Consider the following 18,425-nt stretch of genomic DNA (forward strand, 5'->3'; position numbering starts at 1 on the left):
GAGCCTGCTGTTTGTCATAATTGGGTACCATATTGGCTAGAATTTTTGGATTTGGGTTGTACTTTGTTCCAGCCTTCATACTGAATCTTATCAAGCCACATCTTGGGCCAGATCCTCAGATGGTGTAAACTAACCCCGCTCCCTTAACTTTAAAGGAGATAATCAAGTATTCAGTGATGTGATAATGCATTTCATTAGTGCTCTGACTGACAAGGGTGAGGAGCACTCCCAAATCCTAGTCGGTGGAAGTGATGAGAGCTGTGCATGATATATTATTGAGAGAGAATTAGGTCATTTTCTCTCTCAATCTAATCTTGACCATTACCTTTCTCCTTCCATCCACAGGCAGGACATAACTGTCTTGTTTTACAGATCTATATCTGTTGAGGGCTTACTACATAAAGTTTTCCTTTGCTAAACCCTTTGCTAAACCTGTATTCCTTGCCTCCCTGCCACATTCTTCTTAAAGGGATTCAACTAGAAGCCCAGAGTGAGCACAGCCTAGGTGAAGCTTTGGCCGAGTTCCAAGGCAGCTGGACAGTGGTCACCTATGGCCAAAAGAAGGGTGTCAGAAAATGAGTCTGAGCTGGAGAGTGTTTCCCACAGCCCCCGAGCTAGAAAAAAGGATGAGACTCTACTCAGATGCAGTTATTTTGGAAGTACATGGCTCCCATTGATTGGGCTCTCTTGCAAGAGACAGGTGACTATAGTGCTGGATAAAGGGCCAGGTTGAAACACTTCGCTTATCTGGCTTTTGTTTTATTTTATCAGTTTGCCAATTTGGTTTTAGTTCTTTTTTTCTGCTTTGAGGAGGGGAGGGAAATGTTTATTACATGGTGGGAGCGTCGATATTCTTTCTTGTGTTTGGGAAGCCAACATGCCATCACTTTGATGTTGTTTTCTGAGTGAGCTTAAGCATTGCTTTCTACAATGATCACAGGGTAGAAAGGAGTTGCTGTAGCTCTCTGGATGGCTGACTTCCTGTTAAAAGGATTATTTTGATGATGCTGGGATTGTATTCTATTAGTAATAACATGTTAGGGGACCTCGAGCCTTGGACAGGCTTCTTCATCATTTTAAACCTAATACAGCCACACTCTCATGTATTCATTTAGATGGAATAAATGGGCTAAAGGTGTTAACATAATCCAGTCACTGTCCAACATTAAACAGTGTTAAAGAAGGTCTGGAACTTCATCTACAGAGACCTCAGCTTGCTTCACACCATAGCAAACACACCATTTAAAATGTGCTATTAAGCTATGTCCTCAGCTGATGCAAAGCAATGTAGTTGAAGTCAATGGAGCTATGTTGATTTACAAGAACCAAGGAGACAGCTCATTAACTTCATCAGCTCCCATAAACTTCAGACCATACACCATAACCTGAACTGCACCTTCTCAACCTTCCTTTCTTCACACACCCTGTCACTGGGTGAGCTGGGCCTTTATGAGGGAATGGATTCAACCCATCTGTGCCTTATTAACAGCTTCTCAGTGGGGCCTGATAGAGAGCAGCTGGTCTCTCTAAAGAGCCAGAGAGAAAGAGGAAATAGGGGAGGAAGCTGTGGCAGAGGCTGAAGAGCTCAGGAGGCACCTACAGGAGACACACCTGTGACTGAGGGGAGAGCAGATGCAGATCCTGGGAAGGGATGAAAAGCTGTTCCCAACTTGAAAACATGAAGATAGACAGAGAGACCTCAGGGAGGAGGGGCTGAGTCCAGCTTGAGCCCAGGTTGGAAGACTCTTTTGTGCTTACTTTGAATTTTATGTTAATAAGCCAGACCCTAAGAAGGGACACGTGCACCTTTGTGGAGTTATTGAGGAGTTCCAAGGAAGGAAATGAAGGCCAGGCACTGAGGAGTCATCCCAAGTCATGAGGTGGCATTCCAAAGGTGGCCACTCTATTTACACGTTCCTTTACCAAACTGCCCTTTCCTCTCTTATCCACATAATTTGTGGATATTGATGTAGTCGAGTTGTGTGCAGGGAGGGGTTAGTTTCATCCATGGTGGAGACAGAAGACAGGCATTCCCAGCGGAGCAGAGTTAAGGTTGCTAGAGGAAATTTGCCTTTAGTTTTTCCATTAACTTCTTTCAAGAGCTGTTTGGAATTTTTCACATGAGAGATTTTTCCCTTGAAAAACGTGATTTCATCAAAATTTGCATTTCCTGCTAGACAGCTGGGAGCTGGGCTGCAGGGAAGCCAGACAGCATGGGCATCTGGGCATCTGAGGAATTGGGCAGCAGTCAACTTGAAGTCAACCAGGAGGCTGCCTGATTTCCACTAAAAGTTTCAATGGATTCAACGCATTCCAATGAAAAGTTCCTATTCTGTCAAAACAGCATGTTCCAGTGGAAAATTGTTCAATAGGATAATTTTTTACCGGCTCTAATCATTATATTTTACCATATTTATCCCACTGACAGGAGTGATGTGCAAGTTATTATCAAGGCAACTCAGGAGAAGAAATGGGACTCCGACTCAGAGATCGTCCTCTTCTCTGCTCAGCCCATTATGTGAGTAAGACTTCGGGTGCAACGTTGTGTACCAAGCTATAGCGCCCACTTCCTTACCAGCAAGGATCAATGGGAAATTTGAGTAAACAAGGAAAGCAGGGTCAGGACTCCAGGACTTTACTTCTTATAGTGATAAATTATTTATTGCTTCAGATTTGCCAGAGCACTTATCCCTTATTAAGCCAACAACTAACTGATTAGGATACATGGGGACTTTCCATGGAGCCATAGTGTTCCACCTCTCAGTTTTATCACAAAGAAGACTGAGAGGTGATTTGATTAAAGTGTATATGCTCCTTCATGAGAAGAAAGCACCTGGTTCTGAAGGGCACTTTCAAATTAACAGGATAAGAACCAATGGCTGGAAGCTGAAGCCAGACAAATGCAAATTAGAAATAGGGCACAAATGTTTAACAGTGAGGGTTTGAAGGGGTACAGTGACCCCACATTGTCTGGAAAGAGGCTAATGAAGGCCTGGGTGCTTAGTCAACCCTACCCTGTTACACCCATGAGAGGGGTCAAAGCCTAGAGGGAGCAATTTAAAAAGGGAAAGCCCAATACAGTTGCATCTCAGCAGGAGAAGGAGTGGACCTGTTGTGCTAACACCTTGAGGGAAGGCCTGACTAGGCTCACAGAAAACCTATAGCTTGTGTGGAGGCAGGCTGGTCTGGGGCCAGGGGCTGTCCTGAGCCTGCTAGGTGCCAGATCCTCTTTGGGGCAGATAGACCCAGTGTGGGACCTATAGATTTGCTTTGTTCAGCATAATGAATTCTCTTTCCTTCTGGAATCTGTGGAGGAGTGAGCCTGAGAAGGGCCTGAAAGGAACACTGACAGATGGATTTGTTGATCTAGGGGTATGGGTCTCGCTGTGGGCTGAAGTGGTCCTGCATTCAAATCCCCAATGAGCCCTCTTGAGGTTTCCTGCAGAAAAGGACTTGGGGATTACAGTGGATGAGAAGCTGGATATAAGTCAGCAGTGTGCCCTTGTTGCCAGGAAGTCCAATGGCATATTGGTCTGTATTAGTAGGATTATTGCCAGCAGATCCAGAGAAGTGATTATGGCACTTTTGAGGTCACACTTCGAGTATTGTATCCAGTTTTGGTCCCCACACTACAGAAAGGATGTGGACAAATTGGAGAGAGTCCAGCAGAGGGCAACAGAAATGATTAGGGGGCTGGGGCACATGACTTACAAGGAAAGGCTGAGGGAACTGGGGTTATTTAGTCTGCAGAAGAGAAGAGTGAGGGGAGACATGATAGCAGCCTTCAACTACCTGATGTGGGGTTCCAAAGAGAATGGAGTTAGGCTGTTCTCAGTGGTGGCAGATGACAGAATGAGAAACAATGGTCTCAAGTTGCAGTGGGGGAGGTCTAGATTGGCTATTAGGAAGCACTATTTCACTAGGAAGGTGGTGAAGCACTGCAATGGGTTACCTAGGGAGATGGTGGAATCTCCATTCTTAGAGGTTTTTAAGGCTTGGCTTGACAAAGCCCTGGCTGGGATGATTTAGTTGGTGTTGGTCCTGCTTTGAGCAGGGGGTTGGATTGGTGACCTCCTGAGGTCTCTTCCAACCCTACTCTTCTATGATTTTATGACAGGCTGAGTTAGAAAGTGGACGAGGAGGAGGCAATGGTATGAATAGACAGACCTGAACTGCTTACTACAGAGTACCCAGAGTAGATAGTATTCCTGGGTTCCCCTACCAGCCCCTTGAGGACGGTGGCATGAAAACCCCCAGAGATTACCTGGAAGGCCAATAAAGCCTCAAGTCAGGATGAAGACCTCCCATGAAGCCACTAACCTACTGAAGAGCTAGATTGGGTTTACCTCAGATGGGGTGGGAATATATGTGACTTGGCTGGAGGGCTGAGTTATGAGAAGTAGATCACTGCATGGCCAGAGTGACAGTCAGCATGGAGTGCCAAAGAAGAAGATGACCTTGCTATGGCATGCCCAGCCATGAAGAGACACACTAGCCAGGAAGAAACACTTATAGAGAAATTGTTTCACCATTGGAACAAGCTACCAAGACAAGTTGTGAATTCTCCATCTCTTGATATCTTCAGATCAAGACCAGATGCTTTTCTGAAAGTTGCTTTAACCAAACACAAGTTATTGGGCTAAATACTGGGGAAACTAGCTGAAATGTAATGTCCTGCTATATACAGGAGCTCAGAGAAGATGATTTAGTGTCCCTGCTGGCCTAAGATCGGTGAATCTATGAACTCTTTTCTAAAGCAGTTGGTACTAGATAATTCAGAGACAAGATAGCAGACAAGGTGGATGGCTGGCCTCCTCTAGAATGGCAATTCCTATGTTCCTTAGAACTGGAAAAGAGAAATGCCTCCTTTGATGTTAGACATTTTCCTATCTCCATAACTACTCCTTTGAAGCTAGAAGTTGTCTTATCTCCACAACTTTCTCACTGAGGTTAGGAGTTCATGTATTAAGCTTGTTTGTAAGTTCTAAAAATAAAATGTAGCATTAATGCTGCCTTTGCAGCAGTTGTAAATTCCCATTAGCATAAGTTTCCAGGGAATTGTTTTACTCTTATATAATGCATTAGAAAAGGCATTCATTTTTGGAGATCAGATAAAAGACATCTGTGCCAAGCAGGAGAATAGAACAGGGGATCCTCTGCAGAACTCTTAGGTCTCTTTACTGAGGTCCATGGTGATAGACTCTGGATCCTGGTCTCTGAAACGCTGTATGAAGAGGTCACAGCAGAAACTCCAGTTTTTATTATACCTGTTTTTGAGGAAGCACAACCTTTCTCATCAGATTCACAGAAGGTAAAGGATGATGTATATTGTCATGAATAACATGCAACAGAGATACTGTGTTTCTTTGAGACACCCCTGAACAGACAGTTTTAGATGTATGTAGAACACTCTGGGTTTACTAAGAGTCAGCCCTAGCAGAGCTAGATGGCAGGAATTTGTGAGGATTTATGAGAATTTGTGCCTCCTCAGTCATTCACTGCGTAAAAGCCAACCTCCATGATCAATGCTGGTTTAAGCCCAGCGGCAGTGAGACCCCAGCCGGATGGAGAGAAGGAAGAAAGTGAGAAAATAAACTTGTTCTGAGGATAACATATTTAATGCATCTGGATAAAAATAAATGTAACACAAATTCAGTAGTAGGAACAATCCTTAAAATAGGAAATCTTAAATGAGATATATAGCTAGCTTACAGTCTGACCATTGGTCGCTATCTATCCTTCAGTCCACAATCTAGTTTTATTTCTGCCTATCTGGCAGTGTCTCTGTCTCCCCTTCATCTGTCTACTTGTCAATCTAACTTCATTAATTTGCCATCAGAGTGATTTCTAAGTTACATAAGATAAAAGCAACCCTAAAACACATGAGTTTATAGTTCAGCATGACTTCAAAAAAATGCAATGTCTAGGAGATAGGAAGAAGAAATAGGCAAGGATTAAAATGAATATTATATTGTATCTGGTATTTGCATTGCTATTATTTGTAATCCTGTTAAAACTATCTAAACAAAGACATATCATAACAATCAAACAACAATTATTGTACTTCTTAACTCAAAATTCACAACCAAATTCATCACTAACTAAAGCATCAATAAAAATTCAGATATGTGTGTGACAAGGAGGTAGAATAATAAATCATAGAACTGAAGGGCTGGAAAGGATCTTGAGAGGTTACCTAGTCCATCCTCCTGGACCGACCGTCTAGATCATCTCTGATAGGTGTTTGTCTAAGCTGTTTTTTAAAAAGTCAAATAATGGGGATTCCAAAACCTGCCTTGTAACCTGTTCTGACGCTTCCCTATCCTGAGAGTTAGAAAGCTTTTCTACTGTCTAAACTAAATCTCCCTTGCTGCAGATAAAGCTGATTCCTTATGCGACCCTCAGTGGACATAAAAACCAATTGATCACTGTCCTCTTTATAATAACCTTTTACATGTTTGAAGATTCATCATGTTCCCCCTCAGTTCTCTCTTCTCTAGACTAAATATGCCCAATTTTTTCAACCTTTCCTCATAGGTCTAAATCTTTTATCATTTTGTTGTTTACTTCTAGATTCTCCATAATTTGTCCATGTATTTTTTATTGTGTGATGGCCAAAACTGAACATAGTCCTCCAGCTGAGGCCTTCTTGGTAATGAGCAGAGCAGAACAATTACCTCCTGGGTCTTACATACACCACAACAGATGATTCTGACTTTGCTTGTTAGTGTATGCAGAAAGCTGTGAGTGGTCTCATAGCACCATGAAGATGTTCAGTAACTATGTTTCTCAGCAGATGGTCAGCCATTTTATAAAGGGCATAAAATATTATTCTGATCTTTTACAGCTGGAGAAAATGAGGCACGGAATGATATGATTTGCTCGAGGTCACACTGGGTCAGGACTGAAGCCCAGATCTCCTGACTCCCAGTCTTGCCCATTACACAGCACAATGCTGAAGTGCACAGTGTTACTGCGGATAACTGAGGTACCAACCCAGCAAAAGGCTTTGGGGTTAGAGCATGTACAGGGACATCGATGATATTTGCAGGGCAAAGGTTCAAGAGCAGAAATCCAGGACAATCTGTCCCTCACTCTCTAATCAGATTTAAACATCAACAAAAACAAAGTAACCCTCCCCCTAAAGGTATCTGTTTCATGTCATATTTCACAGGCTATTATTACTACTTTTTAAAAACTATTTTTCTTGATAGAACCCATGGCAGACACAAAAGAGAGAAATCAAACGTCCATCACAGGATTTATCCTCCTGGGATTTGGGAATCTCCATGAACTGAAAATTCTTCTCTTCCCACTGTTGCTAGTGATCTACATTGTGACAGTGGCTGGGAACATCCTCATTGTTGCACTAGTTATCGCTGATCAGCACTTTCACACCTCCATGTACTTCTTCCTAGGGAACTTGTCCTGCTTGGAGACCTGCTACACCTCCACCCTGCTGCCCAGGATGCTGGTCAGTCTCCTGACTGGGAACAGATCCATTTCTGTTAGTGGCTGCATCGTACAATTTGATATCTTTGGTTCTCTGTTAGCTGCAGAATGTTGTCTCTTATCAGTGATGTCTTACGATCGGTATTTAGCTATATGCAAACCACTGCAATATGCAGCCCACATGACTAGTAGATTTTCCTTCCAGGTAGCAATGGGGTGTTGGTTAACTGGGTCTGTAGCCAGCACAATCACAGCATGTTGGCTATCACAATTGATTTTCTGCTGCCCCAATGAAATTGACCATTTCCTTTGTGATTACACCACATTGATAAAACTGTCCTGCAGGTACACCAGCTTGATGGTTCTTGTGATTTCCCCTCTCTCCTTCATATTCCTTCTTCCCCCATTTCTATTAACCCAGGCATCTTATGTGTATATCATCAGCACTATCCTGAGAATTTCTTCCAGCACTGGGAGACAAAAGACTTTTTCCACCTGCTCCTCTCAACTCATCGTGGTGACAATTTTCTATGGGACTCTACTCGTTGTCTACATGCTCCCAGACACTGCTGCACTGCGAGACCTGAAGAAAGTATCCTCTGCTTTCTACACCATCCTGACTCCCATGGTCAATCCCCTCATCTACAGCCTGAGAAACAAAGAGGTCAAGGAGGCCCTGAGAAAAGCTCTGAATAAGACTATGACTTTTATAACCAATCACAAACTTTTTTCTCAACATTTATTGTGAAGTCGCAATAAAATATATATAGTGGGAGCTCATCAAGTGGTGTAATGTAGCAAACCAAAGCGCATGTGGGGGCCCTGAATTATTCTAGCTGTTCTATTACCTACAGTGAGACCCCAGGAGTGCAGAAGGGCCAGTTTATAAGTAATGACTGCAGGGCCAGCTATTCGCTGACTCGTAAAGCACATTCTGTATAGATCCTGGATCTGCCTAGGGTAATGTGAGCTAAACGAGCTGCACAGTGAGATGGGCAGACCATGTCCAGCCCACCCTGAACTGAACTCCACCAATGTCAGTGGGGACGTAAGGGGTTTATTCATGATGAAGTTCCCTGCAGTGCACAGGGTCTATATGAGGTATACGATGTTTGCACTATTGTTGTAGCTGTGTTTTCCTCCAGGATATTAAAAAGACAAGGTGGATGAGGTAATATTTTTTATTGGTCCAGCTTCCACTGGTGAAAGAGACAAGCTTCTGAGTTTACACAAAGGTCTTCTTCAGACTGGGGACAGGCACTAGGCATGTCACAGCTACATACAAATGTGGAACAGATAATGCATTAACACATGTTGCAAGAGGCTATTCAAGGTGAAGTGGGCAGTTAACACCTCTCCAGTCACAGGACAAAGAGGGTTGGTGAGTTACAGATTGCTGGAATGAGCCATAAATCCAGTATCTTTATTAAGGCCCCATGATTTTTGCTGTGTAGCAGATTTATGAATTTAAGTATCCTTAAACCATTACAACCCATACTCTCTGGGAACCACATCCTGAATGACATCTTTCCGAATCCCTTCCTTTGGCCTTCAAACATACCCCTGCAACCTCTCCAACCTCATTATCAGACGCAAGTTCCTCACAGACCAGGAACCACCAATTCAAAGAGGCACCAGCCCCGGCCATAACAACAGATGCGAAACCTGCCGACATATCTCCACTGCCATGATGGTCAACACCTACCACAACACATGTTTCCGGATCCATGGGACCTACACATGGCTATCACAACATATGGCATACCTCAGTTGGTAGGCTTTCTCAGAGCAAGCCCTATCAAATGGCAGGGAGAAGAGAAGGCTTCTCTTATAAACTTTAGCCCACTGCTTAGGCCACTCAACAAGAATATTGGAGACCCCCAGTTTAATTTTGAACATTGGTTTTCTGCATTTTAGATACATGCACTAACCCCAGTGCAAAAGATAGGCTTGAAGGATTAGATTTTTATTTGTAAATTACCCGTATACATCAATTTTACCGCACACACACAAAATAATGAAAAAAAATTTCCATTGATAAGAATAGAAATTTACAGATAGGCAAAGTAAGAAAAATGCTGCTTGAGAATTTATTAGAGTTTGATTTATGTATATTTGCCTTATGGTATTTTGACACATGATGTTGTCAGCATGTGTTGTAATGGTTGTAAAGCTTTAACTTTTAAAAATCAACATCTCCTGTCATTAAATAATTGTTGTCTGACCAACTCTGTTGAGTGACTCACTCTCACAATTTCTCACACCTGTGATTGTTAAAATCAATAAAAATTGGAAAAAAATCCTTAAAACTCATAATTTTGCCCAATTGTGAAAATGAAAATTGATAAAAATAGAAAAATAATGCTTACAAGCACACACTGCTATTATACATTGAAATTATAAAAAAAAATATAATTGAATTCTGCCAAGCCTAACTAAAGGATATCTTAATATGGTGCTCTTCCAGTCTTTCCTGTTGAAGCTGTTTCCCTGTTTATAAACAATTAAATATGCACTGGGCCTATAGTGAGCAAAAGGTACTGTGTATCCCAGCGGTCAGGTCAGTCACGTGAGAGATGGAAGATCCCTGTTCAAATTCCTTCTCCTGATCAACCAGAGGAGGGAATTGAGCTGGGGTCTCCAACAGCCCAGGTGGGTGCCCTAACCACTGGGCTAAATTTTGCAAGGGAAGATGCTGCTGTTGCTTCCTTTTTCTCCCATGTCCCTAAAAGACCACCAGAAGCTCCCTAGAAGTTGGGGGGCTACCACTGCCGGAACCATGGCCCTCCCCCTTCTGCCCAAGGCCACGCCTCAACAGAGCCTCTTTCCTGAGACCCTGCCCCTACACCACCTCTTCTCCGAATCCCCACCCCCACACTGCCACTTCCTCTGAGGCCCCATTCCCACATCACCTCTTCCCCAAAGACCCAACTTCCACACCACCCCTTCCCTTGAGGCTCCGCCCTCATGTCGCACCTTCTCCTGAAGCCCCACTCCCACACAAACTCTTCCCATAAGGCTCTGCACATCGATCATTCTTCTCTGCTCCCTCCTTCCTCGCACTTGCCCTTAACTCCTGTAAAAAATGATGGGTCCCCTGATCCCCCCTATTCCAGCACCCCTGTGTCCCTCTGGCCATTTTGTGTAGAGTTAAGTGTGTGTAGAGAGCTTGCCTACTGGATAAGGTTTTGCAGGTGAGATAAGCTGGGCAACACTCATCTTCACAGGTTTGTAGATCATGCTGGGGCTTCCAGAGATGCATGCCCAGAGGCACATGCCCAGAGGCACAAAGTAAGACACTTTGGGAATGTTTACAGTGCAAATTTAGGTGCCTAAAGTGAGATTTTTAAAGGTAGGGATTTCAATGCATGTTAGATGCTTAAATCCCACTAGGCACCTAAATACCTTTCAGAATTTTGCCAGAAGTAAGTTTAGGTGGTTACAGAGTTAAGTGGCAGCAGAGCGAGTGTTTGTGGATTGCCGTGGTGCCTGAAACTGCCTAAATCTTGTCTTCAGGTGCCTAATTCCCTTTGTGGATCTGAGCCGGGTAACCAAAGATCACTGGAGTCTTCTTCATTCATTGAAGCAGGAAGCCACTCATATTCTATGAATTTTAGCTCATTTTCATCTGGTCTTTTGCTATCAGACCTATTGATTGAGATCTTTATAGAATGGCTCTGAGATATTCGTGTGTTACTCCGCTTATACACTGATTGAAACTCCTGAAATCAAAGCTGTTGTGCTGACACAAAGCAGAGTGCTGAATAACTGCTTGTATGTTGAAAGTTCAGCCAGAATATCAAAGTGTTAATCTTCAACTGGGTAGATAGTTATCATTTTCCCCATTTTGTAATCAGGAAGACCAAACAGCAAATGATTCTTATTTAGCTTTTCTAGAACACCACACATGGCTGCATGAGGATTTAACATACAAATAAAGAAAAAATGTTTTCCCCCAAATCATATTGTGCTAACTACTCTGATTTTTATGATTGATTATTTTATTGTTGTTACTGTTGTTGTTTTTTTTATTTTAAATTCATATAATATTTTATTTTGTTTTAATCACCATGGTAGTTTAAAAACATGACAGTATGTAAAATTACAACCAGCCATATATATAGATAGACCCCAGTCTCAAGGTCACCTACTGAATGGCACACATCTCACGGTGTCCACTGGGCACCCAGCTCCCCTGGTGTCCTGGGAAACTCCCATCCCAGGAGCCTCCCCGCAGCAGGATATTTTCCAAATGGCAAAATTTGGAAAAGGATAAAAAAGTTGGGGGGAAAAGGCCCTACAATTTGACCTTCCTCTAACTTATGCCATTTGGAAAATAATAATTAAGTGCTGAAAATATTACTGTCAGAGATAAAGCAATACTTTCACTTTTAATGAAAATGCTTTCAACACTTAACAGTATTCAGTGTTAGGTGGAAATAGTTTGGAAACAGTAAGAAAGTATGAAAAAAACAATATTTTCCTATAATATTTTCCTATGTTTTCAAAATTTCTTTTAGGAAAATTGGAATTTCCAGACAGGAATCTTTCTAATGGGGCTATTTCCCATTAAATTTTTCACATGAAAAATCCTGATTTTCCCACCAGCTCTACTCAGCATCAAGAGATTTCATATATCACCAGAAAGATCTGGGAGCCTCTATCCGTTCACAAAACAGGCCAAGTGTTCACTTCAGCAATGCTCCGCCCACTAGTGATCCACATCATGTCAGTTAAACATGACCCATGTGTAGTGATAATCAAAGAGTTGTTTGCAAGCCACGTATTCTACACCAAGCTCTCAGTGATAGGTTCAGAATGCACCATTTAGGGTGAAATATTACCCTCCCCAGAGTGCTAGCATTAGGCCTACACAACACATCAGCCATATTTAGAGGATTTCACTGGGAGTCAAGTAGTTCACAGGTCTTGTATTGATCTTCTGAACAGTTATGAGTTTCACCCTTTAAAAATTTGGACATGGTCCAAAGCTCACTAACTTCAATGGGAGTCTCTCCATTGGGCTTTGGTTCCTTCCCGACTGGGAAAACCAAGAAATGTGCTGCTTGCCAGGAGCCAGGATTCACGATGTGATGGAGAGACTGCCAAGACTCATCAAGCCCTCGGATCGCTACCCCTTCCTGCTCCTCCATGTGGGCACCAATGATACTGCCAAGAATGACCTTGAGTAGATCACTGAAGACAACATAGATCTGAGAAGAAGGATAAAGGAGTCTGAGGAGCAAGTGGTGCTCTCGTCCATCCTCCCTGTGGAAGGAAAAGGCCCTGATAGAGACCACTGAATCATGGAAGTCAATGAATGGCTATGCAGGTGGTGTCGGAAAGAAGGCTTTGGATTCTTTAACCAAAGAATGAGATGATGTTCCAAGAAAAAGGACTGGTAGGCAGAGACGGGCTCCACCTAATCAAGAGAGGGAAAAGAATCTTCACAAGCAGGCTGGCTAACCTAATGAGGAAAGTTTTATATTAGGTTCACCGGGAGAAGGAGACCAAAGCCCTGAGGTAAGTGGGATACCAGTAGGAAGCATGAGCAGGAATGCGCAAGAGGGGAGGACTCCTGCCTCATACTGAGAAAGCAGGATGATCAGCAGGTTATCTTAAGTGCCTATACACAAAGGCAAGAAGCCTGGGAGAACTGGAAGTTCTGGTACAGTCAAGGAATTATGACGTGATTGGACTAACAGAGACTTGGTGCGATAGCTCACATGACTGGAGTACTGTCATGGATGGATATAAACTGCTCAGGAAGAACAGGTAGGGGAGTTGCAGTGTATGTAAGAGAGCAGTATGACTGCTCAGAGCTCTGGTATGAAACTGCAGAAAAAAACAGAGAGTCCCTGCATTAAGTTTAGAAGTGTGAGCAACAAAGGTGATGTCATGTTACTAGATCACAGGGCCTGGTTCTCATGGGAGACTTCAATCACCCCGATACCTGCTGAGAGAGCAATACAACAGTGCACAGACAATCCAGGAAGTTTTTGGAATGTGTAAGGGACAATTTCTTGGAGCAAGTGGTGGAGGAACCAACTAGGGGCAAAGCTCTTCTTTACCTGATGCTCATGAACAGGGAAGAATTCATAGGGGAAGCAAAAGTGAATGACAACCTGGGAGGCAGTGACCATGAGATGGTTGAGTTCAGAATGCTGACACAAGGAAGAAAGGAGAGCAGCAGATTACTGACCCTGGACTTCAGAAAAGCAGGCTTTGACTCTCTCAGGAAATAGATGGGCAGGATCCCTTGGGAGGATGACATGAAGGGGAAAGGAGTCCAGGAGAGCTGGTTGTATTTTAAATAATCCTTATTGAGGTTGCAGGAATAAACCATCCCAATGTGTAGAAAGAATAGTAAATATGGCAGTTGACCAGCTTGGCTTAACAGGGAAATCCTTGCTGTTCTTAAACACAAAAAAGAAGCTTACAAGAAGTGGAAGATTCGACAAATGACCAAGGAGGAGTATAAAAATATGCTCAGGCATGAAATCAGGAAGGCTAAATCACACTTGGAGTTGCAGTTCGGAAGAGATGTTAAGAGTAACAAGAAGGGTTTCTTCAGGTATGTTAGCAACAAGAAGGTCAAGGAAAGTGTGGGCCCCTTACTGAATGAGGGAGGCAGCCTAGTGACAGAGGATGTGGAAAAAGCTAATATACTCAATGCTTTTTTTGCCTCTGTCTTCAGGAACAAGGTCAGCTCCCAAACTACTGCACTGGGCAGCACAGTGTGCGAAAGAGGTGACCAGCCCTCTGTGGAGAAAGAAGTGGTTCAGGACTGTTTAGAAAAGCTGGATGAGCACAAATCCATGGGGCTGGATGTGCTGCATCAGAGGGTGCTAAAAGAGTTGCTGGATGTGACTGAAGAGTCATTGGCCATTATCTTTGATCAGGGGAGGTCCCAGATGACTAAAAAAAGGCTAATGTAGTGCCCATCTTTAAAAAAAAGAAGAAGGAGGATCTGGGGAACTACAGGTCAGTCAGCCTCACCTCAGTCCCTGGAAAAATCATGGAGCAAACCTCAATCTATTCTGAAGCATTTAGAGGAGAGGATATTGATCAGGAATAATCAGCATGGATTCACCAAGAGCGAGTCATGCCTGACTAACCTAATTGCTTTCTATGACAAAATAACTGGCTCTGTGGATGAGGGGAAAGTTTGGATGTGTTATTCCTTGACTTTAGCAAAGCTTTTGATACGGTCTTCCACAGAATTCTTGCTAGCAAGTTAAAAAAGTATGGATTGGATGAATGGACTATAAGATGGATAGAAAACTGGCTAGATATTCGGGCTCAACAGGTAGTGATCAATGGCTTCATGTCTAGTTGGCAGCAGGTATCAAGCAGAATGCCCCAAGGGTTGGTCCTGGGGCCAGTGTTGTTCAATATCTTCATTAATGATCTGAAGGATGGTGTGGATTGCACCCTCAGCAAGTTTGCAGATGATATTAAATTGGAAGGAGTGGCAGACATGCTGGAGGGCACAGAGGGACCTAGACAAATTAGAGTATTGGGCTAAAAGAAATCTGATCAGGTTCAACTAAGGACAAGTACAGAGTCCTTCATTTAGGATTGAAGAAGCCCATGCACTTCTACAGACTAAGGATCAAATGACTAGGCAGCAGTTCTGCAGAAGATGACCTAGGGGTTACAGTGGACGAGAAGCTGGATATGAGTGAACTGTGTGTCCTTGTTGCCAAGAAGGCTAATGGTATTTTGGGCTGTATAAGTAGGAACATTGCCAGCAGATCGAGGGACGTGAGCATTCCCCTCTATTTGGCATTGGTGAGGCCTCATCTGGTGTTCTGTATCCAGTTTTGGGCTCCACACTACAAGAAAGATGTGGAAAAATTGGAAAGAGTTCAACGGAGGACAAAAAAAATGATTAGAAGGTGTAGCATATGATTTATGAGGAGAGGTTGAGGGGATTGGGATTATTTAGTCTGCAGAAGAGGAAAATGAGGGGAGATTTCACAGCTGCTTTCAACTACCTGATGGGAGATTCCAAAGAGGATGGAGCTCGACCGTTCTCAGTGGTGGCAGATGATGGAACAAGAAGCAATGGTCTCAAGTTGCAGTGGGGGAGGTCTAGGATGGATATTAGGAAACACTATTTCACTAGGAGGGTGGTGAAGCACTGGAATGGGTTACCTAGGGAGGTGGTGGAGTCTCCTTCCTTAGAGGTTTTTAAGGTCAGGCTTGACAAAGTCCTTGATGGGATGATTTAGTTGGGGACTGGTCCTGCTTGAGCAGGAGGTTGTACTAGATGACCTCCTGATGTCCTTTCCAACCCTGATATTCTATGATTCTATGATTCCCTAATAGGATTGAGAGACTCAGGAGTTGGCCGAAGGGTCTGTGGAGAAAAATTCTTTTTTGTAGTGTACCTAGAGTGGAGAAATTGGAGATCAAGCAGTCCTATGGCCTACTTTATATGGACAAATTCTAGGAAGGGGAGGGAAGTATGAATGTCCACTGCCTTGCATCTTGTGCAGTCATTCACACCTTTGAATGAGAATATAAATGCTCAGGACCTATTTCTCCTCTGACTTATGCCTCTGATGTTAGTGCAGTCACTTCTGATTTACACTAGTGTCAGTCAGAGAAGAATCAGGCACTATTATTCTGCTCTGGAAGCATATTACAAGTGTAATCAACTACAGAAGTTGCAAGGCCATGGAGATTCATGCCATCATATTCCACAGTTTCTTTCAAACCTTGGCCAACCAGGGCAGAGACGAATGAAAATTCAGAGGAACTTTCCTCACATATAGGAAGGAATGACTGAACCACCAGCTTACCTTGCCACAGTCAACGAAACATTCATGATTAAATTAATAGCATTTGGTCAACATTAATCTTAATGGTGCAATGAACCTAGAAATGATGCTATCCATATTCCCTTCACATGTAAGATCTCCTCCATAAATACTGATATCTAGAAGACAATCATATACCCATGTGATCTCCAATACAATGATTTTACATAGAGGACATTATTTTCCAAAATTAGATATTTCAACAACATTCTTCATTGCAATTTTGAGTTGAAATGAAAAAAATGAAAGCCTACTTATATTAAATGCAGATGATTTTTTGTGATTTTTTTTTCTGTGTTTCAATCAGCAATGAAGATGATAATTATTTCTGAAACTTTGATAGTGCTTTTTGGCCAAAATTTCTAATTCTAATGCATATAAAATTGGACAGAACATTAACATTTTATGTGTTTCTTTTTTGCAGTTTTGGGATACTAGTTGAACCATAGCATTGTATGCCATTGACTTCAAAAGAGCTGCTCAAGATTTGCACAGTTGTATAACTGACATCAGAAAAAAAGATGTGTACCCAAATTACTTTCTATGAGAAAATATTTTTCTCTTCATCATGTCCCCCAATATTCTCCTCAGAGCCTCTTTTACCTCCTTGTTCCTCAGGCTGTAGATAAAAGGGTTCAAGGTCGGAGTGACAGTTGTGTATATCAGAGATAGCACTTTGTTGCTGTCTGGTAAGTTAATGGAGTTGGGTCTTAAATAGATCAGACTGCTGCAGCCATAATACAACGTCACCACAATGAGGTGTGAGGAGCAGGTGGAGAAGGCTTTGTGTCTGCCTTCAGCCGATGCCATCTTTAAGATGGTGGAGATAATAAAGATGTAGGACACAAGGATGAGAGTAAATGGAGTGAAGATGACCAGTATAGAAGCTGAAAACAACTGCATTTCATACTGAGAGGTGTCAATGCAAGAAAGCTTAATCAATGGGGGAATGTCACAGAAAAAATAGTTTATCTTATTGGAGCCACAAAATGGCAAGGTGAAAACCCAGACTGTCTGTACTAGGGACACCACATTCCCACTGAACCATGAGAGAACTGCCAATGAAAGGCCCACCATCCTGTTCATGATGAGCCTGTACCTCAGTGGGTTGCATATGGCCACATAGCGATCATACGCCATGGCGGCCAGAAGGAAGCACTCAAAGGCCCCAAGAAAGAGCAGGAAATACATTTGTACAACACAGCCCATGTAGGAAATGCTCTTGTCCTCTGAGAGGAAGTTCACCAGCATCTTGGGGACAGTGACCGAGGTGTAGCAGATCTCCAGGGAGGATAAGACCCGGAGAAAGAAATACATGGGGTTGTGAAGAGCTGGGTCCATGGTGATTGTGATGAGAAGGATGTTCCCACTCAGCGTAATGGTGTAAAATAACAGATAGATGGAGAACAGAGGCACTTCCAGCTTGCCATGGTTGGACAATCCCTGTAAAATGAATTCAGTCACCACAGTGAGGTTCCTCTTTCTTGATTCTTCTGCGTATTTCATCTGTGGGGGGACAATAAATATCTAGGTAACATGTGAAGGAATGACCCACTGCAGCAACTAAGTGGGGGATGTTCAAAGGCACATATGGAATTTATGGACCCAATTCCCATGGACATTCAGTAGGAGTTGTGGCCCACATCCCCAAAGGTATGTGAGTGGCTACTTCCCATTGATTTCTAGGGGAGTTAGGCACCTGAATACTTTAAAGTGTCTGGGAGCCTGGCTGCCACATGTGCCTTTGAAAATCTTCCCCAAGAGCCATAAGGGCAAATTCTTTCTTCATGTCACCCAGTTCAAATCTCATTCCGAAATCCCTGTGTGGGTTGATTGGCATTTCCTACTCTAGATAAGGACAGAAAATGGGAGTAAATGTCTCAAGAAAAAGAATCACTCCCAAAAGTTCATAATTTCTCTGTGAGCAGTCAGGACTGCCTGGAAAGGACACCTCAGTTAGACAGATAGACTCACAGATAAACCAACAGAAAGACAAACCGACACACAGGCAGACCAATAGAAATACAGATAGACCAATAGATATATAAACCAGTAGACCAATGGATAGATTTCACTTGGACCCATATTACTTGTTTAAATTCTATCCTCTTTCACATCACTTTAACCATCCCACCTTCCCTCCTG

At 42.9% G+C, this 18,425-nt stretch overlaps 1 protein-coding gene across 1 annotated transcript; it reads right to left on the reverse strand.

Moving 5' to 3' along the window:
* Positions 1 to 16,814: 16,814 nt before the first annotated feature.
* Positions 16,815 to 17,786, reverse strand: LOC127032482 (olfactory receptor 10A7-like). The gene has a single exon (XM_050919799.1). The coding sequence runs from the start codon at positions 17,784 to 17,786 to the stop codon at positions 16,815 to 16,817; it is 972 nt and encodes a 323-aa protein (XP_050775756.1).
* Between the last annotated feature and the right edge of the window lie 639 nt (positions 17,787 to 18,425).

The sequence above is a fragment of the Gopherus flavomarginatus genome, chromosome 12 (genome assembly GCF_025201925.1).
Source record: "Gopherus flavomarginatus isolate rGopFla2 chromosome 12, rGopFla2.mat.asm, whole genome shotgun sequence".
Lineage (NCBI taxonomy): Eukaryota > Metazoa > Chordata > Testudines > Testudinidae > Gopherus > Gopherus flavomarginatus.